At 55.7% G+C, this 16,640-nt stretch overlaps 1 protein-coding gene across 1 annotated transcript in view; it reads right to left on the reverse strand.

Annotated features, from left to right (window-relative positions):
* The window catches only part of SRL (sarcalumenin), a 32,404-nt gene extending 15,764 nt beyond the window's left edge, over positions 1 to 16,640 (reverse strand). Inside the window, exon 1 of the mRNA XM_059898980.1 lies at positions 16,375 to 16,640. Coding sequence (XP_059754963.1) covers positions 16,375 to 16,435 — 61 coding nt within the window. The 5' untranslated portion in view covers positions 16,436 to 16,640. The remainder of the gene's footprint in view (positions 1 to 16,374) is intronic.

Raw genomic sequence — 16,640 nt, forward strand, 5'->3', positions numbered from 1 at the left:
GGAGATAAGGACCCCAGACTTTGGAGGTATACGTGACCTTCGCACTGTTGTGTATTTCCACGCCTGGGCCCTGGACAGGAAGTCAAGTGGGTATATGTGTGTACACACATTTACATCCATGCTCTTCCCTGGGTTTTATGACTTAGTGCCAAGCTGCCCCTGCCCTTCCACTAAGCAATCTGGAGTGAAAAAAAACCCAGGGTAATGGTTTCATGCCCTGTGACCTTCCTTCCTAGGCTAAAAATAACTTCTCTGACAGAAAGTCTCTCAATGGAACAAGCCATGCCATTGGGTCCCCAGAGCTCAATCCCCAGGAAGCAGCTGTGCCATTGGGCCCAATCTCTCCTCCAGGAGGCAGTCAGAGGCTTCAAGAGACTCCAGTTAAACTCAGTTCAATTCTGTGAAATCAAACCCAGTGTCTTACCACCCACCCTGGCCTCCCTAGGGTCTTGCTGAAGCCCCCTAGTGGCCCTGGAGGAGGGGTGGGGGACGCAGAGGACCCAGGACATGCTGGCCAGTGTGAGAGCCTGGTAAGATGAGGCTCAGTCTACCCCAGGACATGTAGTACCGCACTGTATGTGCTAATGTCAAGGCAGCCGCCTGGGCCCTGGACAGGGTACGTGAATAGCAAGTCCCCAGCTCAGCCTCGGCGATCATGGGAAGGCCCCTGAGCCTGACAGGCTGGTGCCCCAGGCAAAGCACAGCATAAACTGGCTCTGCTTTCTCTCCTGACACCCCCTCTGCCATCAGCCTTTCTCTGGGGGGTGGGGGCGTCAACCATTCAGTTGCTCCCCCACCCTCCCACAGCCTTAGCAGGAACCCCAGGCTCAGTTCCTCTCTCCTCTCTCCACCACCAAACACGGGACTTTTTTCCAGCTCCTAACTCTTCCCAAACACTTTTGTACAGACTCAGGTTACTGCGGAGTTGCCAGGGGACTTGGTGAGTCCACTGCAGAGGAGGAAGCTCTGGCTGGGGAGCTTTAGAGACTTGCCCAAGATCAGGGGGTAGAGCTGGGACAGAGCCCAAGTTCATGGCCCTCAGTCTAGAGTTCTTTCTGCTCCCACATGGTTTGCAAACCACACCCCATGAGATGCTAGCGTTCCATGGAAGGGCCTAGTGGGTGAGGGGAGATGAAGGAGCTGGGGTTCAGCCACCCCCTTGGTACTTCCTGCCCAGCAGCTCTCCTTGGGTCTCTCTGTCCCACTGCCTAAGTCGGGTGGGGTGGGGTGGTTGACAACAACTCTCCTGCCTCCCCTGCCTTTTCCCTAAAAATTCCTCCTCTTGATCATTTTCTCCAGCAGCCCAAGAAGACCCCCATCACAGCACCTTTCCACTTTGCTGATCAACATGCACCCAGCACAGAGCTAGATGACATCTGACCTTCACACAGAACTTCATACTTCCCCAAGTAACTTCATGTTCTTCATCCCCCCCAGCAGTCCTCTGAGGCAGGGAAAGCAAGGATTATTAACTTCTCTTGAAATGAGGAAGCAGACACAGCAAAGTCAAGTGTTGGCTCAACAGGCCATCCAGGGCTGGGCTAGCACTCAGGCCAAGAAACAAAGCTGAGCTCTCTGGACCACAACAAGTGGCATCCGAGCCCTGCAGGGCTTTCCCGGCACAGATGCCCCATCTCTAGGGTTGGGTCAGTGTGAATCTGGGTGTTTCACAAGGTGATTCTAATGAACACCAAAGTTTGAGAATCCCTGCTCTGGGTCACCCTCAGTACCAAGTGTCAGGGAGTCTGTCTCAAGTTTGGAACTGGACCTTGGGAGAAGAGAGGTCAACACCCAAGATCTTTTGTTTGGTTGACCTGCTTTGGCCGACCTCTTCATGGACCAGAATGTAGACTCAGTTCCAACCTTCCAAGTCTCCTTAGCGCATGTTTCCAAGCATCTGTTGACGTGACTTCTCATCCGTTTGAACTGAAACCATTGAGTCCAAAGTCACACACAGGTAGACTACACCGTTACTCATACATGATGATGCAGATGCGTCATCAGTTAAAAAAAAAAAAGTCCTCGTGGTACAATCACTTTCCACTTCTACCTCTGGACACACCTGTCCCCGGGAGTCAGGAATAGTGGTCTGGTCGTCCAGGTAGTCCCCCGTCTTTCACCAGGCTGTCCTCTGCCCAGACACTTGGACGTCTCATCTGCGGTGCCTGAGGTGCAGTGGAGGGCACTTCAGAATCAAAGTTCACAAGGCCAGAGCGGCAGCCCAACCCCTCCGTGTTCTAGATCCTGTCCCTGAGCGCTCCTGGACTGAGCCAATGGCAGCGACCCCCCTGGCATCACATTTTTTCTTGGCCTTATTTATAGAGTAAATGTTCACTGCTCAGGGCCCCTTGTTTCTTCACCTCTTGGATGAGTCTTCAGATGGCTTTACAGACGCTGATGCTGAAAAGGAACTTAGGAGGGAAGTGCCTACCTCCTCCTGGGACCCTGAGACCCTCTCCCTCACCGTTCTGTGGGCCCCTCTCTCCTACCCCCAGACAAGGAGACCAGGCAGCCATTCTCGGAAGGTTCTTTGGCTTCCTGGCCAAGCTCCTAAAGTCAAGGCTAATCCCACCATGACAGCTTTTCCCGGGCTGGACTCTAGCCCCAAAATAATTCACCCAGGGGATAGGACACAACGATGTGGCAGCTGTCAGTGGGAACCATGGGATGGGGGTCAAAAGGGACCTCCTCACAGACAAACTGGTTTAATTTCACTGATCAGGATCCTAAAACTCTGATAAGTGATTATCCCAAGACCACAGGGCTAGTTAGGCTAGTTAGCAGTGGGCTGGTTCTGGAACCCAGCTCTCCACCAATTCCGAGTCTCTTGAGCTGTCCCAGCATCTGGCCACTCCCTTGCCCACCCCGAAATGAGAGGGGGTGAGTCAGCCTCAGACGGACAGCGACTTCTCTGCCTACCCTCTTCTTCCTCCCTTTGAAAAGGATGTTCAAGACTTCAAGACAATTGTTTTTAACCCATAAAGTCCAGAGATTGACAGAATAACTCCATCCCCCTTCCCCACCCCTAATTCCCGGGAATTCTTGGTTTGGGAGGTACACAGAGAAATCGCCCGGGATCCCACAGCCATGGTGTACACACGTGCTCAGTACTGACGCCCGGAGGATTCATGAATATGGGTGAGCACTCACTTTCAAAAGGCAAGTACCTTTGGAAGAATCAAAACATTAAGCCCTAAGCCCTGGGTGTGACTCGATCATTAAAGGGATGCTCACCTTTCCCTGCCTGAAGTGAGCACAGATTCTTGCAGGAGTCGTTGGCAATGCTTCCTCCATTCAGAGGGGCCGAGGTGGGTGGGAGGGAAAAGGAAGGAGGGAGGGATGCAAGTTGGATTCTGAGACAGCCTGAGGCAGGTGGGTGGTTTCCCCCACCTCCACCTCCTCACCCGAAGAAACAACTTCCCTGGGAGCTCGAGGACCACCTCTGGGAGGGCTGATGGTCTAACTTTGGGGTACCAGGCAGGGAGCAACCCACTGGGGGCTAAAGGAGTGTGGCTCCCCAAGGTCGCGGTCAGATAAACGCCTTGGGTTCAGGTCAGTGCTGTCATGGGCTTGGCAGGGGTGGGGGAGCAATGACACAGACCCACCGCCTCCCCGAGCCAGGGAAGTGGGAGGAAGCTGGTTTGGTTCTCGAGCTCAGGAACCAGATCTGACACCTTCCTGGGCCAGGCCCACATCTCAGGGCTTTCCTTTGCCGCGAGACCCAGAGCCAGACTGGTCTCTCTGTACACCGTTAGAAGCCAGGAGAGCTGGGCTCTGCTCCTTGGAGCCTTCCTTCCTCACCGCCATGCAGGTTAGTATATGGGCTGCCCCTCACTCCCCACACCCAGCTCCATTCACCCATAAAACGCAGAAAATGATACCTGCTTTGCCAACCCCTTCAGGGTATTTTAAACATCAGACGATGTTTAAAAACATTCTACAGGGAATTTCCCAGTGGTCCAGTGGTTAGGACTCGGCGCTTTCAATGCCGGGACCCAGGTTCAATCCCTGGTCGGGGAACTAAGATTCTGCAAGTCGCATGGCCAAAAAAAAGCATTCTATGAATGTCAAGTATGATAATAATAATTTCCTAGAAGAGCAAAGATGCCAGGCCAAAAACAGAACGAGCTTTGGACAGGAACCAAGCTGGCTCACCTGCACCCTACTCCCCTCAACCCCCTGTTTCTGGGGATCAGTCAGTGGGCCAGGCGAGGTCTTTCTGCCCGGGGTCCTTCTCCCCTTCTTTCAGCTGGAAGCAGCTCAGACAAGGAGCTGTGGGCGCCTGGGGGTGGCCCAGCTCTCCGTGGTTCCCGCTGGCCTGGGTCAGGAACAGACCTGAGCTACCAACACTCCCGGGCCCAGACCTCGGCCTCCTCAGCCCCAGGCTAACTCCTGCGGCCACTGACTCCCACTTCCAGGCAGCCCTGACTCACCCAGAAACTTCCACGGCCACACTCGCCTCCCTGTCTTCTGCCTCCCAGGCCCCTCCCATCCAGCTGTTGAAGTGAGGTGACCCTGCACTTCACCCCAGTGCAAAGGCATATCAGGGGCCACATCTGTGTGAGAACGGGTGAGGGCCCTTCCCCGCTCTGGGAACCGGCAGCACGATGGGAGATAGGCCACTCGAGTTGCCCACGTGGCCTCACCGCCGTCCTTAAGACCAGTGAACACAAGGAGCAAAACAGTGAGCCCTTCAGGAAAGACTGAGGCCTCGGGGACACTGCTTTGGCTGTCCCAGAGACAAGGGAGAGCAGCTCCAGCTCCCCCTCAGCGGCACTTTGCTTGTCCAGCAATCAGAGCTGATGTTTCCACGGCTCGGAAGGGCCTCGCACACCGGCCTGCATGCCCCGACCACCGCAGCCCCTTCACCTTGGCACCGCCAGCAGCTCTGCCCAGCTCCACAGCTCTCCCCCCACCATGCCAGCTCAGGGGTGAGGCGTCATCCTTAGCAGATCTCACCCCCAGGAGCCCCTGCCACTAGGTCTGCTCAGAGGAGTTTAGGGAGGAAGGTCAAGCCAAGGGGGGAGGGTATACATTGCATGATTCCATTTACATGAAATGTCCAGAACAGGGAAACCCACAGAGGCAGAAAGCAGATTAGTGGCAGCCAGGGGATGGGAGGCTGGGCAGGGGTGGAACAGGGTAGGGGGTGGGGTGACTGCTGACGGACACAGGGGTTTCTCTTTGAGGTGAAGAAAAATATTCTAAAATTGACTGTGCTGATAGTTACACATTTCTGTGAATATACTAAAAACTATTGAATTGTACACTTTAAATGGGCAAATTGTAGAGTATATTAATTATATCTCAATAAAGCTGTTCCAAAAATGGGGCTTCCCTGGTGGCACAGTGGTTAAGAATCCGCCTGCCAATGCAGGGGACACGGGTTCGAGCCCTGGTCCAGGAAGATCCCACATGCCGTGGAGCAACTAAACCTCTGCGCCACAACTACTGTGCCTGCGCTCTAAAGCCCGCAAGCCACAACTACTGAGCCCATGTGCTGCATCTACTGAAGCCCTCACTCTCTAGAGCCCGTGCTCCACAACGAGAGGCCACCGCAATGAGAAGCCCGTGCACCGCAACGAAGAGTAGCCCCCGCTCACTGAGAAAGCCCGCACGCAGCAACGAAGACCCAACACAGCCAAAAATAATAAATAAATATAAATCAATTAATTAATTGATTAATTAAAATTAAAAAAGATAAAGCATTAGAACATCCCTGGAGGTCCAGTGGTTAAGATGTGGCACTTTCACTGCAGGAAACTAAGATCCCAGGGCTCAGCCAAAAAAAAAAAAACACACAAAGCATCTACAATTCTTTTCTTTCTCCAAAACCTTAGTTGAATCTGTTGTCTACCTTCAAAATCTATCCTCAATTTAACTGTTTCTCCCCCACCTCACCCCCCGCCCCCACCAGCACTGGCCCCAGGTGCTGTTGTCTCTCACCTGGGCTGTGGAACAGCCCCTTCCTGAGCCCCTTGCCCCCCTCTGCACACACCCTCCAACGCTGCCCACCCCCACCCATCTCTGTCTCTTTGCTTCACTCTTCCGGGGAGCGTCAGGCCCCCCTTCCTCCCTGTGCTGTGCTTTCTGCTGGGAATGCTCCCCACATAACTGCCTAGCTCTCTCCCCTCCTTCCCTGAGTCTTGGCTTCTGGTCACCTTCTCTGCCAGGCCTCCTGGCCACCCTGGTGAGGCTACCTCCCAACCCACCTTCCCCTCTTTCCATCCTAGTCTCTTTCTCAGCTGCACCTATAAATGTCTAATGAACTAGATAACTTATCTGGTTTCCTGTCTATCAGAGATTTTTGTATCCCAGCACCTGAACAGCCAGTGGATGGATGGATGGATGGTGGCAAAACATGAGGCCTTCCCTTAACTCAGGAAGTTCAAAGTTCCAGAAGACAGGAGATTCAGGACCAGGATTCAGAACCAGAGAAGTACCCATGGGCGGGGTCACTTTACCTGCCCAGTCCTATTATTTTGTGATCAAAGGGTCCTAGGAGTATCTGCCTTACCAGCTCAGGAGGTTGCTGTGATAACCACGATCTGGATTCCTAAATATAAAGATCCTCCCCTTAAAGAAATAGCAGCTAATTGGAGGGGCGGCGGGCAGGCAGGAAGAGAGAACTCGCTTCCTGGCGGCAGAGTTTCAGTGCCAGGCAGGGATGTGGACCCCGGGGGCTCATCGTAGGAGCTCCTGGGGTAGGGGGGGTAAGGCATTTTGGGTGCAAACTGGATTCACTGGTGAGCATTTCTGGAAAGGCGAGGGGCCCCTGGAGACCTGCCCCCACCCCTGCGCTCCTCCAGAGCCAGGACAAGCCACAGAGAGCGCCACAGAGACAGTCACCAGCTCCCAGAGCTGGCCGACACCCCAGTCTCTGGGTTGGGGACCCGTAACTCCGCTGTGAGGAGACCCAGACACCTTCCAGCTAGGGGCTCCTGCCGGCAAGGAGAGCGTAGGAAGGCAGAGGCCGAGAGGTGGACCCCTCGTGGATGGTGTCAGAGGGTCACCGGGAAGTTCCTTCTCCAAGTGGCGTCTGCAGAGTAGTAGGAGGGGCCTGCACCCTGCTCCTCCCCTGCCGAGCACGTAGGAGACAGTGCGGGGCTGGGTGCTGGCGCTCACTCCCCAGGAGAGTTTCTGGGTTCTCAGCTCACCGCTCTCCCCATCACACGACCAGCCAGAAACCAGACCCCCTGCCCTCAGCACGTGCCTATTCCTGGAAAATTCTCCCCACTGTCCTCCCGAGCACCACCGCTAGGCTAGGTGCTGCTCCTGGAATCCCCTGCCCCTGGCCAGCTGTCTATCCATTCATTCAACACACTTGTCCAGGGAGTGTCAGCAGAGCTCCAGATTAGCCGCTGGTGCAATCGCGTAGGCAGTGGGGCCCGAGAGAGGACCAAGGAAACAGGTGTGACCACCTGGGAGAGAGACGAGAACAATCTGTTCATAGCCAGTAACTGCTCAGCAGCCTGGGTCCAGGGCTAAGGAACCGTAGTGGTTGAAGAGCGTCCCATCGGGAACCTCAGGATGTGACATGATTTGGAAATAAGGTCTGTGTGGAGGTAAGTAGTCAAGATGAGGTTATATTGGATTAGGGTGGGCCCTGAATCCAACGACTGGTGCTCTTATAAGAGGAGGAGAGGGCTTCCCTGGTGGCGCAGTGGTTAACAATCTGCCTGCCAATGCAGGGAACACGCGTTCGAGCCCTGGTCTGGGAAGATGCCACATGCTGTGGAGCAACTGAGCCCATGTGCCACAACTACTGAAGCCCGCGCTCCTAGAGCCCGTACTTCACAACAAGAGAAGCCACCGCAATGAGAAGCCCGCGCACCTCAACGAAGATTAGCCCCCGCTCACTGCAACTAGAGAAAGCCAGTGTGCAGCAACGAAGACCCAATGCAGCCAAAAATTAATTAATTAATTAAATTAATTTTTAAAAAATATATATTAAAAAAAAAAAGAGGAGGAGACACACAGAGAAGAGGCCATGTGAGGGCAGAGGCACAGATTGGAGAGATGCACCAACCAGCCAAGGAAGGCCTAGGCCTGCGGACCCACCAGAAGCTGGCAGGAAGGATCCTCCCCAGGAGCCTCCAGAGGGAGCGCGGCCCTGCCCACACCTTGATTTCAGACTACTGGCCTCCAGACTGGCAGAGAATACATTTCTGTTGTTTGAAGCCACCCAGTTTGGAGTCATTTGTTATGGCAGCCCCAGGAAAATAATATAGGAACCAACACCTAACTCAGCCCCACAAAAGCTTCCTGGCCCCTCTCTTGCTAACTTGGTCATGCTCACCAGCCCCAGGGCCCCATCCCCGTCCCCTGCTCCCCCTCTCCCGGCAAGCTCTGACTACTTATTTTTAGCCCCTGATTACATCTGCCTTATATGGTTCCCTACTTCTACCATGAGCGGGGACAGCCTCCCCTCCTAGTTTGTAAGCTTTTTGAGGACAGAGAATCCCGAGGATATTAACAGTGCTGAGAAGGGGCAGATGTGTTGATGGATTCCCCGAGGTGTCCAAGTTTCATGATATTTGAGGAAACCAGAGGCAGATGTCAAGCTACAGGAATACTGTCCGCAGCGAGACCCTGTACTCATTGCCACAGTCCTTCTAACCTTAAAAAGTGTCTGAGATCGAAAAACATCCTAAGCATCCAATAACATTTTCTTATTTTAGTCATATAACAACCCCATGCTGTAAATAGGGCAAGTATTATTATCCTGTTTTACGGGCAAGCAAACAGGTGCAGAGATGGTAAGGGGCTTGGTGGCGAATTGTGACAATGCCAGGGCTTGCTCTGTCCTCAAGTCCCAGAGTGCATGCCACCCCCCACCCCAGGCACACGTGTGGGCAGCCTCGGGGAAGGGGGGTCTGGGTGGAGAGGCCACTGGCCTAAACTATCCACTCAAAAACAAAACTGAGGCAGGAAAAGACAGGAGAAGGAGGTGGATTCGCCACAGGACTTCTGTTCCTGTCACAGCTGGGACCCAGGCTCCTTCTGTCGGGAGCCTGAGGCCAGGATGGGCTCCCCCAGGCCACGGCGAGGGCTGTGACCCCCTCCTCAGTTTGTCCAGACCCCTTCCCAGGTCCCAGGGAGCATTCCTGGTGTCTTGACCTCCTGGGATAAGCTAGAGAATTAAGCGATCTTCTATTACCTGATCCTTGGAACAAAGGGCAGAAGGAAATTCAGGAAAAACCAAGTAACCAGCAGTGGCTGGAAGCCTCTCTGGTGAGTGCAGGTGTACAGGGCAGGCAGCTATGGAATCAGATGTACTTCAAAGACCTAGTGATCAAGGCGATGGCTTTGTCCTCACCTATTGCCATCTAGGGAAAATTCTATGGGAGGCGGATGAATGGCCACTTGGAGGAGAACCAGGAGCCGCAGTTTTGGCAGTGACCCGGTGGGGGAGGGTGGGTTTGCTCCCAAACCCCAGGGCTCTCCCCTGGCCTGGTTGTGGGCTGATCTCCCAGTGCAACCCACTTCCTGCGGGCCCAGAACTCCAGACCAGACTTTGCCTGCACCTGTTTGAGCTCAAAATGCAGTCCCCACTCTAGAAGGATCCAAAAATATCTGAGAGGGAGGAGAAGGGGAGGGGCTCACTGGAAGGGGAGCAGGCTAGAGTATGCTGAGGGCTAAGGAGAGAGCCACTTGGCTTGGCATTCAAGGCCCTTTCCAGTGGGCTCCAACCCATCAGGGTGGTCTGATCTCCCCAAACAGGAGCCCCACAATCTAGCCAGAGCCGGTGTCAGCCCTTCCCTGCCAGCGCAATGCTCCGAGCTCCCCCACTCCTGGCTTTGATCACCATCTTCAGATACTCCCCTGTCTCTGCCTCCTCATTCATCAGACATTGTCAAGTGCCTCCAGTGAGCCCAGTGCTGTGCTAAGTGTTGGTAATGGAGTGATGAGCAAATTAAACAAATGCACAGCCCTGTCCTCTTGCAGCTGACAGTCCAGCGATGGTTCCCTTCCTCCCAGTGTAGCTGAAACCCTGCCCCTCCATGAAGCCAACCTTCCAGCCCTCCTCTGAAGTCCAACCAGAGCTGCCAGGGGTGTTAGTTACATTTTTTTTCAGTGCGTGTCATCTCCCTAAATAGAATGTGGCTCCTGGGGGCAGGGCCATAGCCCATTCCTGCCTGCACAGCGTGGCCAGCTGGGACCTCACTATGGGCACAGCCTGGCCTTGGGGCTGGAGAGCTGGGCCTTTCAGAGAAGGGCCCCCATCCGCCTCATCTTTCCGGCCTCTCCCGTCAAGTGTCCACCTTGTGTGATTAACCAGCCCCACCCTTCCTCCCCACTGTTCCTGCTGTGTCCAAATCCACATTGCACCCTCATGCCTCTTGCTGATCATGTACTGCCTGTCACCCCAAATCACAAGTCCATCCTGGTTCCCGATCCAGGGTGGGCTCCCCAGGGATGGCCACATCGCCCATTTCTTCAGGACCCTCTGCTTCTGAGGAGCCCTCCTCTCCCCAGGACTGGCCACACAGCCTGTGCTCGTTCTGTGCCCTTGAGCACTCTCTCTGAGTTGACAGAGGGCTAGAGGTCAAGTGCTCTCCAGGTTGCGAAAGACAAGGACCCCTGGGGGAGGGCCCACCCGGGAGGGCCCACCCAAGGGCCAGAGGAGAAAAGCCTCTTCTGATCACTTAACAGCCTTGCAATGAACTTGGGGAGCCTGCCCCAGCTGGGCCAACCTCCCACCCGAAATCCTTCTGGGTCCCAGACTGAGAGCTGGACAGAGCAACGGCGACTGTGCCTTCCTGTGGTCCCGATGACACGATTCCAGGAAAGACGGGCTCCTGGGATGGGGCCAGGCAGCGGCTGCCAGCCAGCCCCATGGTCTCCTGGTCTTCAGAAGCAGGCCTCTGGACACACCCACAACCAGGCTCCCCTCCACACCAGCCCAGCCGGGGAAGAGCTGGAGGGTAGAGAGGTAGCTACTGTAGGCCCTGCCTGGGGCTGTGAACAGCTGACCTAACAGCTCAGGCATTTTAAAAGCAGACTCCGCCGCCCAAGCCCCTCACGCTGAGGATGGGCAGCTCAGGACAGGCTGATCTGGAGCTCTCTGAGAGGGAGGACAAGGAAGCGAAAAGCGCAGGCTTGTCTCCGGGGCAGAGGGGTACCTGGGACCTTGACTCTGAACAAATCCTCCTTTGGGGCTGGAGAGGGATGAGGCTGAAACCAAATGGAACAGGATGTCCCTGAACCCAGAGAAAGACACAGCACAGGTGACACAGACCAGGAAATGGATGTCTCCAGAAACTCCACTAAAACTGACCCATCCCATTTGCCGAATTATGCTACCCGCTTCGCCTCCAGCTGAGGTCACAAAGGCTGGGGGTGAGCAGAGAGGATGGGGCCTCCTGAGGACTGAGCAAGTTCTGCAGCTGTGGCCACCGTGGCTCCCTCCCTCCCTCCCTCCCTCCTTCAGGGTCCAGTAGAGAAAGCCCCGCTCTACAGCTCACCCCTCGGCACTCAGAATCGATGGACTATCTATTGCCTCAATGCCGTGATTAGGGACTTTGGGTAAGACCTTGTCCACCAGAGCAATAAGAAATTCCATGTTAGAGATGCATTCCTTAAGGTAAAATCTTCTGACTCTTTTGAAACAAGTGGTTTGGGAAAGTGACAGTCTAAGTGTTGAGCCATTGGCCCTTGTTGGAACAAGTTTCAGGGCATGTCTTATTGGGGGACAGAGCAGGGCCAGTGTTGGGGGAGAGAAGGCAACCACCAAGAGGGAGAAAAGGAGCCCAACAGGGCAGAGGTAGGAGTCTGAAGCCAGACTTCTAGCTCCCGAGTCCAGATGGCCCCTGAGAAGGCAGGTGAGGCAGGTGAGCGGTCTTAGAGGGGCCTGGCCTCCCAGAGCAGATCGTGGGTCCCCTCAGCCCAAAATGAGTCCCGCCGATGGGCCAGGGAGCCACAGAGGGAGGCCTTGCAGCCACCGGGAAAACACCCTGGAGGAAACCTGAGCCCAGCTGCCTCTGGGCCGCGTGCCCCACAGCGGCTTCCACTGAGGTAATCTAACCGGAGTCTGAACACAGCGCTTTCGGGTGCAGGCCCAGTGCACATCTGCGGAATTAACACCTCGGGTGCGGAGCCTGGGGTTGAATTTTGGGGCTGGTAAACCAACAGCAAGAGACCAACATCCACTGTGACTAAAATGCTGATTCACTGGCCGTCTCCTGGCCTCATCTCAGACGGGACTGGAGACCAGGCTCTGGTCTGGGCCCTGCTGTGCGAGTCCACACATCTTGGGACAACCAGCCTCCCTTTCCACCCCACAGGGTTCTTGGGCAGATCAGCTGGTTCCTTCCCCTCCATGGGCCTCCCCACTCCATAGCAATCCCCAGTATAGACCAGGATCCCCACTTCCTAGTTCAGCTCCCTGACGGGTCCTAGGGCTGTTGAGTGGACCTCGAGTGTATGGTGTCCCTCTGAGGTCTCCACGACATGTCCCCTCAGACCCACCTAGGACCTGTGCATCCCACTCAAGCTCTGACGTCCAGGCCACTCCATCCACTGTGTTCATCAGCCTTTCCTGCTCCTCCGCACCCTCCCACCAGCCCATAAACACACAGCCTCCTCTGGCAAACACACCCACCACCACCTCCTCTTAGGGTCATTTATCCTTCACAGACTTAATGTTAAAAGTCTCACTGGGTGAATGTGTCGCCTCCCTGTCCTCACTGAATAACATGAGCTGTTCGTTGACAGTTCTCGGCTTCCTGGTGTCCAAGCTAACGCCTCACCTTCCACGGCTTCTCCGTGAGACTCACTGCCTCTCCAGGAAGCATCCTTCCGCTCCGCTGCCAGGTCACACCTCTGCCTGGGTCTCATCCCATCTTCCTGAAATCCATTTATCTTCTTCCTCTTCCCACTTCCCAGGGACCGGTCCTTGAATCTCTTTCTCTACAAGAGCTTCCTTGGCAATCTCAGAGCCTCGCCCTCATCTTTACTCAAACAAATCTCATCTCTGGATCCCCAGACCTGACTTTCCTCCTAAGCTAACTATCTCCATCCAGATGTCCCCCAGAACCCAAAATTCATAAGGACCCCAGTTGAACTTTTAAAATTGGTTCTTTTATGATCCTGGTCTTTTTTTTCTGGCAAGGTCATGCCAGCCGTGACCTACACTATCCTCGAGCAATATTTAAATGTAAGAGGTTGTGAGTCCAGCTTTAGATTGGATTTGGAGTAGGGGAGGGGCATCCAACAGCGGCAGACCCCACCCGTTCCCCCTCCCCCAGCCGCCACCCTTGTTCCAGGCCAGAAGGCATCATATCTATGCCTTGTACTGGCCCCTCAGACCAGGTCGAAGGAGGACCAGCCATCTTTCTCCTGTGTCTATAGGGATTAGGCTCCTTCCCAGTCCACCACACCTAAGCGAGCACCAAAGGGCCAGGTAGATGCAACCGGCCTCGTCAGGACCTCCTTCTGGTCCAGAATTCCAGCTCTGGCCCTTGAACTAGCTGTTTGAGCTTCACTGTCACACCCAGATGGGAGGCAAAGCCAGCATTTCCCAAACTGTGGTTCCACAGGCCACCAGGCAAGGTGCCCACATCTGAGGGCTGCATCCATTGAGCAAATCCAGACTAGTGCCTCACACGGTGGACCACGTGCTCCCTATGGCTCGTCCAGCTGCATTGAGCCAGGAGTCGGGGACCTTGCTGGGGACACAACTTGCAGGAGGGCTGGAGAGTCTTCTGGGGTCTGCTATCTCCCCAGGACCCCTGAGCCCATGACCTTCTCTCAGAGCCCTCCCCACGGTGGATCATGGTATCTGGGCTGCCGTGCTGAGGGTATATGAAAACCGCCTCTTTCCAGGTGGGTGAGGAAGGGTCACGAAGGAGTTCCTGAGAGACCCCCATCACTCATGGAGGGCCCGGGGAGCCCCAGTGTGAACCAACCTCTCGCCATTGGATGTCAGGGTGGGGCCAGAGCAGGTGGGCAAGTCTACAAACCAGGGCTGCGCTGGAGGAAACAGATGAGCAGACTCAGAACACCTGCCATCCCCCCATCTCTGCCTCAAGCAGGTAACGGGAAGCAAGGACGTCCCAAATTCGGCCTAACAAACGCCAGCAGCTTAAGCCCAAAGCAATGTTTTCTCAGCCCCTCCCCCATCCCACCCCACATGCTCTCTGAGGAGTCTTGCCCTGTATCCCGAGGGAAGCTAGCCTCCTGTGGCCTCACGCCCACAGGCAGAGGGACTGGGGCGTCCAAGGAGGCCTGTCAGAGAGAGAGCAGCTGAGGAAGGACAGAAACTCCCAGGTGGGCTAAGACTAGCCCTGGCTGGATGTGCCTGCCACTGAATTGCTGTCTGACCTTGAACATGGCTCTCTTTCCTCTGGCTTTCGCTCCCTTACCTGGACAATGCAGACTGAGTAAACCCTCTCGGGGCTGTTCTCCTCTGTCCTTGAGCAGGCTTGTCCCCAGGCCAGGCCCCTGAGACAAAGGACTGGGCTGGATCAGGGTTCGGGGGGGAGGCTGTGGAGCCCATCACCCCAGATCAGAGGGCCACGGGAGCAACATGGGCACAAAAGAAAGAAGGGCAGCTCTGTACGGTCCCCCCAGGAAGCAGGAAGGGGAGTTAGAGAGAAGTCTGCCTGCCACCAGCGAGAGGCGAGTGACACAGGAATGGAAATGAGGATTCAGCAGTGGGGTGGGAAGTTCAGGACCAAAGCCGCTGCCTGTGGGCATGGTGGCATTTACCGGGTGGCATATTTTAGGGGAAAGTCAACCAGTAGGAAGGACTTTCATTATGGGGGTCGGGGGAAGCCACTCTTATGGCTGAAATCTCCCCCAGGTATCGCAGGAGGAAGCAGTCTTTGGGGTGTGCAATATGCAACTGGAGTGGTGAGAAAGCCCACCGCCAGGAAGAATGCGCAGCCCAAGTCCTGAGCAGGGGTGAGGAGGGCGGGAAGCTCGCACACTGGTGGACAACCCTTTCCCGGAAGCCAGGTCAGGGTCACACCGCAGAGTTTGGGAAGGAAAGGGCCTGCAAAGAGAGGATTTTTGCACAAAGCACCCACCCGCCTCCTTTCCCAACAGAAAGATCCCCCAATGAGGCCTGTGGAACATTCCAGATGTCCAGTTCCCTTCGTGGAAGAAAAGATAAAGGATGTCCCTAAAAGGCTAAAAGTTCCTGGGGCAGTGGTGTGGAAGCAGAGAGAGGTGGCAGCTGGGGCCGGGCGGAGCTGGGGAGAGGGTGGCAGTGGATCCCGGGCTCAGGATCAAATGACACGGCTGTTTCCATACTTAGCCGCCTGACAGCCGCTTGGAATCCTCGCCACCCCAGCCACTGCAGCCCCACAGAGCCCAAATTAACTCAAGGGCAGACAAGGGCAGGGCCCAGCGGCACATGCGAGGCCAGAGCCCCCCACCTTGGTCTCTAACCCCCAGGGAATGGCTTCTTCTCCTGCCTGCCGCGGGCTCTCCTGCCTGGGTCTGGGACCTCAAGAAACAGAAGCTCCCAGACCCCACGATCCCCAGCGCAGATGAAGCCAGCCGTCATGAAAAGGCAAAGCAGGAGGTCCGGGTTCCTGGGGTGCCCCCAGAGCACCCCTGGAGCACCCCTGAGAGGAACTCAGCCCCAGGAGTCTTGGGAACAGAGGTGACAAAATGCTCGGGTACCCCTTCCACGCCTATAAATAACCCCCATGCCGTAACCAGAGCCACTGCCTCGGCCACACAAAGTGCTGAGATGTCAAAGGAAAACCACGGCACGCAGGGCCCATCCCCCTTCTGACAAAGCCCCCAGCCTAGCCCAGCTTCATTTGAGTGGGTCCCATTCCTCCTCTGAACTGTATCCAATTTGGTTTCCAGCCTGATCCCCAACTTTTATCTCCAGTCCCATCCCAAACTGACCCGCACTCTGTCCCATTGTTTCCAAGCCGTGTTCCCCCACCCCGCCCTCACTCATGCAAAGCCAGGTCTCTGCGATCTCCACCAGGTGGGAGGGTCAACTCAACGACCTCCAGGGGCCCCTCCACCTCCAAGATTGGGGTCTTTTGTCCATCTAGGAGGCTCTAATCTTGACTTTTGGGGTTCTCTTCCGCAACATCTACTGGCCAGCCCTTGTCTCTGGCCCTGGCCCCCTGCTCCAGGCCTTGCACCTGCCTGCACCTCTCCGGTCATGGCTTCTGCTCCCTCTGGCCTCCCCACAAGCCCCAGGTGCTCTCAGGTCTCCGCACCCAGTGCCTTCTCGGTCAGACCGCCTGGGAGCAAAGGTCTGCCATCAGCTCCAGGAATCACGGAGGCCTCATCCTCCATCTCCCGCCCAAGCCCCCCACCCCCCCACCCCATGGTAAACATAAAACCTCGGGGCTTCGTGGGGGTCGCAGACTGGCCTGGCCGACAGGGCAGGGGTCATACCTGCTTGTCCTGGGAGCAGAAGCGAGGCCACGAAGCAGCAGAGCAGGACCAGCGCCCTCATCGTGACTGCCAAGAGAGCCCAGCTGCTCCTCGCCTCTATTTATAGGGTGGGTGGCAGCGCGGGGCGGGGGAGAAGGGTCACACAGTCACTAGGGCAACTGGACGGACATGATAGGCAAGCAGCTCAGACCCCAGAGGCTGCAAGGAGGCTGCTCTGCCCCTGCTGCGCCAGCTGCCGACCCCGGAAGGCAGGGCCCCGTCTGGAT

This window comes from Balaenoptera ricei, chromosome 15, assembly GCF_028023285.1.
Source record: "Balaenoptera ricei isolate mBalRic1 chromosome 15, mBalRic1.hap2, whole genome shotgun sequence".
Taxonomy (NCBI): domain Eukaryota; kingdom Metazoa; phylum Chordata; class Mammalia; order Artiodactyla; family Balaenopteridae; genus Balaenoptera; species Balaenoptera ricei.